We start from the raw sequence: 4950 nt of genomic DNA, 5'->3' as shown, positions 1-4950 counted from the left end.
AACTTCGGTTTTACTAGGAGACAGCAACAATAGGAAATGTGTGACACGGGAAAACACAAATATCGAGAGTAGATCTGCAATTGCGGAAATAAAAAACCTAATCTACAATAATGTAAAAGGCACGGAAATCTAAAATGGATCTAGAGGGGACCAACAAACTTTAATAGAGGACCATATAAATATAGATTAATACAAAGACATCAACCATATGTCCTTACGAAGTGGCCAACACCACGCACAACAAAGGGTATATATGAGCCACCACTATAATGAGGTTGTCTCTTACCTAGGTACTTGATGATATACTTAACCTCTCTTTCTCGTTCTCAACCCTTGTGCGCAATGACGACAACAAGTGTCTTATTGAGATTGGTCACTTTTCCGCATTTCATCAAGTTTGATTGGCAGTTTATCCTAAATGTTCAACTTTCCACCATCTGTTTGCCATTTGTTTCCCCCACCTTGGTGTTAGCTGAGTTTTTCACAAAGTTACACACCATTGCACCTTTGGACTTTAACTTAACAAACTCTCTATGCTGCTTTCTGCTACAGATTGTGTGTGATGAGTGTATATTGTGTATTATATTCAACTAACCAATATAACAGTCTCCATAGTTCAGTATATTGTCAAAATTGCTTTAAAGTTTGAACACTAACCAAAACTGAATCAAATGCTTTAAGTTCTAGTAGCACGCCCTCGTTTAGCTTGACTTCTATTCCCTCTTTGCGTCCTTGTATTTTGTGTCCTTGTATGAGTTTGAGTGGCCTGCGATCCAATTAGTTACTATTAAAGCAACAACAATTTATATGTAATAAAAAATATATACATTCAATCTGCAAAAATGCAAATTGTACCGCCTGACTATCCGCGTACGCTTGACCAAAGCGTAGTCTAATACCCTCGAGCTCATGCTCTGCTATAGCCGCCCTCGTCCTCTCAGCCTGTAGGTCTTCGAAACTCTGTCGAGATGTGTCAAGTAGAACTCGGCGCATGCCATGTGTCAATCTCAATGACAAGGCATACATAGACCGCAGAGTATCCTATTTATTTATATGAAAAAAATATACATTTTAGTCTATTGAAAAATTAAAATAAAACAATTAACTAATTTGAGCACATAAAACTTACCACGTCATGTTCCTCAATGTGTGGATCTAGCTGTGGTAATACACTATCGTCAATGTGTGGAATCACATAATTAACTAATTAAGCCATCCGATCCAACCATACGTGCGGCCCGTCCGGACATCGCCTGCATCGGGTCAACCCCCTACAAAGACATGAGCATCATATGCACTTGGTGCGTGGGTTGCCTGTGAAGGCCCCGGGAATTGGAGGTCATGTCTTAAGGCCTCAGGAGTGACTAAATCAAGGTTGGATGCACGATAAACAGGGCCTGGCAAGAGGGAACCTCGAGAAACAATAGCCCAATAAGTGTCATAAGTGTCATCATCTATAGTGATAAAAGAACTAGCACAAGGCCAATGGTTCTCCCGGTACCACAATAACTGCGCAAAAGTGATATCTATAGCACACATATCCTTCGGTGGTGGGTAGGGGATAGCAACCTCCCCTGTAAGTTGGCGCCAAGCTCGATCCCCGAGGTACCATGCCTTTAAAGGGCCGGGCGCAACAAAAACCACCCTCCTCCTACTCAAGTCCAAGGCATGGCGACAAATATCCCAATAGTTTTGCATCAAACCATCCTCAGAAAATGAATCACGATCTCTCACCATTATGCATGCCGTACTCCATGGTGTCCATACAATCTTGTTAGTAGTAGCCATCTCAATCTGCTGACGAGACAAATCAATATTGTGTCTTACCATTCCATAGTGTTTCTCAATTCTATCTTTTCCCCAGGCCTTTATCCTTGGAATTTCATCCGCGTTGTACAATGAATCTTGAATGGGGTTCAAAGTACGCGCATACTCAAACCACCAATACTATAGTAAAAAATAAAATAATTGTTAGCATTCGTTCGTCTGTATTACAAATATACACAGCATGCAAGATGAATGTTTTGATTTGACTACTTTACAAAGTAAAATAAAAATTTAAGATTTGATTACCTGCAAGATGATACAAAATCCCACTATTTGCCCACGACTGGATTTAGTACGTACAGCCTCATCCATGCCTCTAAACAAATACGCATAAATGGCACCACCAAAGTCAATATCATTCATGGCCGACCTATCCAAAAGATCCGTAACTAGGGAGAGGCGAATGGAACTTGTCCCTGTTTTGAAAAATGCTTGACCAACCATATAAAACAAAAAAGCAAGTATGTACTCTTCCTCGTGATCAGCCCCTGGCTCCCACCCTTTAGGTTGCTCTAAAATGTAATTCACATACCTATCTTCAAACCATCTACATTGTATCCCAGTGCCTGTCCAATTAGTTGGACTCAACCTTAACGCCTTAAACGAATCATCATCTTCAAATTCTTTTCCAGAAATAGGCGTGCGCGCTTTCAAAGGTCTCATAATCTGCGGTCAGATTGTAAGAGTCTTCCTCTCCTATACTCAACCCCCGTAAGCATGGTGAAGTCTAACGGGTGATGGTGGCCTCTCCCAAGGAAAGTGGAAGCTATGTGTGGTATCCCACCAAACGCCAACCAAGGCGCGACATTAAGCCTTGTCATTTTGCAAATATAGAATGTTAATGATACCACCAAAAGGAGTCGCCAATATGGCATCACAAATTCTTATGAACCCCGGCTCCTTTCTACTACGGAGAGCTTTCCAAAATTTTTGAACTGATTCCCAAGAGCAACGAATTAACCATTCAGTTACACCCTGTAATTAGTCATTTACATAAAAACAATGTTCATTAATCAAAACAGTATATGAGGATCAAAATAAATGATATCAATTTATCGAATAAGAAGCGGGGACGGTGCTTATGGAGGGGCAGGGACAAAGCCAAAGCCTGTAGAGGTCAAACCAGTAGATTATAGTGACACGAAGTTTGATCATTATAACATCAGGAACAAGTATGGTTCCGACGATCTCTTCAATTTTTGATTGGGGGTTTGAACTCTCAATGTTCCCCCTCTCGTTTTGATCATTATGTAATATGTTAATTTCCTTCAAATGATTTAGGATAGGCTTGCAGTAGATGGCCTAGCGTATAATTCGATATTTTCCTGAAAAGATTTAGTATACGCTTGTCTTGCTTCGTGTTGTTACTGGTAACATCCATTTTATGACTTGAAAGATCCATGGATCGACAAGCTCGACTGGAGTTAGGAGGCCTATTTTCCAAATTCGCAGTCTCAAACTCTCCAACTCTCAGAATTCTAAAAAAGAGAGATTAGATTAGGATTCTAAAATTATTTGGTCACTAAATTTGGTTCGAAAGGCAGGGGTGTATCACCCAACTTTGTGAACTTTTAAATTTAGAAACCAAATCTAATACTAATTAACCAAACATACAAACATACAATGGTTTTTTACAGACATTTAATCAAACTATTTATAAACACCAAAACATCAAATTGATAATGAAAAACAATAAACCTTACTTGATTTTCAAGCACTCTGTTAGATACATGGGTTTCTGGACTTTGAATTAGCGGTGGATGTTGTTGTGGATTGGTAAATTCCGGAAAAACAATGGGTTCAAATAGAGTGTTTTCATCCGGTGTTTGGGCGACAAATTCATCTTCTTGCCCCAAGTTTTGTACACTTGATGTTGTTGATTCTTCATCACGGAGCTCTCTACCACCAAAAAAACGTTTGCGAGGAGGCATTGGAAGAGAAGAATGGAGTTGAGAGGAAGGAGTATTTCAGTCTACTACTGGAATGTCTCTGTTTTTCTTTTTTTCGCCTGTTTTTGTTTAAGGAGAAAAACGTTACTTAAAGTAACGTACCTCCTGTAATATGAGCGGGACGTGACTTAAATAAACGTCAAAACATCCAGACGCCACTATAAGTAACGTATTAATCTACTATTCTCTCAGACGTCACTAAAACCAACGTCCGTATTTTAGAATACACTTTTGTTAATTTTCACCATTGGAAACTACCCGGTGTGTATATTTTTGATTGAATATATTAGAGTGGAGTGGAGGTGTAAAATCCTAGTGGCACCTATGTGGAGCCTATGTGGAGGTGTAATTTTACACCCCCCATTGGAGATGCCCTCAAGTGCTTCATAACAACAAAAAATTATGTTTGAATTCATTTTCTAGGTGAAGTTTTACTTACGTACTTATTTTAAAATAAGTTAACTTAAGTAGCTATATATATATCGGGTCGGCTACGTCGACATACTATTCTAATATACTATCTTGACATACCTAGCCAACCGTTAAATCCAAAATCTAACGTCCGGATATGCGTCTAAAAAACCAAACAAATGATTGAAAAAAGGGAGGGCAAAAACGACATTTTCGTTTTTCTCATAAAAGAAAAACCATGTTCTTCTCGACTTCACTTCATTCACGTTGCTCTCATTAATATTGCTAAAAAAACTTCTCCGGCCGTCACTGGACTAAAAAAACAGTGAGGTTTTTTTTCGATTTCTACTAGTTTTGTTTCAAGCAATCGTTGTAAGATGAATCCACAATCTAATGGCGCTTTCAATTTTGTAATCTTAATCATTTCCCCAGCTTTTCAGATTCTAAAATCTAAACCATTTTTGAGTTTGTCCTTACCTGACATTAGTTGATAGTAATTTACCAACAAACAATTTGACTGGACAAGTGGAACACATTCACTTATGAGTTCAGACGTTCAGTATCTTCCAATTTGTATTATGCTCTAAATATTTACTGGTGACGGTGAATTATGCAGCGACGGCGAATTATGCAGATTAATACTTGATGTCTTGATGTCTAGCACAATTATTATGTGAACCTGTCATCTCAAATAGCCAACATATGTTTAAACGGGCCTTTTACTAGAAGAGTCAACATGGATGAAATCTGGTAATATATACAT

The 4950-nt window shown here is 38.7% G+C and overlaps 1 protein-coding gene and 1 long non-coding RNA gene across 2 annotated transcripts; both read right to left on the bottom strand.

The window, feature by feature from the left end:
- Window positions 1–653: 653 nt before the first annotated feature.
- On the bottom strand, window positions 654–1204 carry LOC147515570 (uncharacterized). Its single transcript, XR_015213462.1, has 3 exons — window positions 1130–1204; window positions 856–1041; window positions 654–766 (listed from the first exon to the last, which is right to left on the bottom strand). It is a non-coding gene; the product is annotated as an uncharacterized LOC147515570 (long non-coding RNA).
- Window positions 1205–1263: 59 nt separating this feature from the next.
- On the bottom strand, window positions 1264–2490 carry LOC147515569 (uncharacterized). Its single transcript, XM_086592969.1, has 2 exons — window positions 2074–2490; window positions 1264–1947 (listed from the first exon to the last, which is right to left on the bottom strand). The coding sequence occupies exons 1-2, from the start codon at window positions 2488–2490 to the stop codon at window positions 1264–1266; spliced, it is 1101 nt and encodes a 366-aa protein (XP_086449095.1).
- Between the last annotated feature and the right edge of the window lie 2460 nt (window positions 2491–4950).

Source organism: Coptis chinensis, chromosome 2 (assembly GCF_015680905.1).
Source record: "Coptis chinensis isolate HL-2020 chromosome 2, ASM1568090v1, whole genome shotgun sequence".
NCBI lineage: Eukaryota > Viridiplantae > Streptophyta > Magnoliopsida > Ranunculales > Ranunculaceae > Coptis > Coptis chinensis.
Note: the sequence above shows the minus strand (reverse complement) of the source record. Positions and strands in the feature narration are given on the sequence as shown.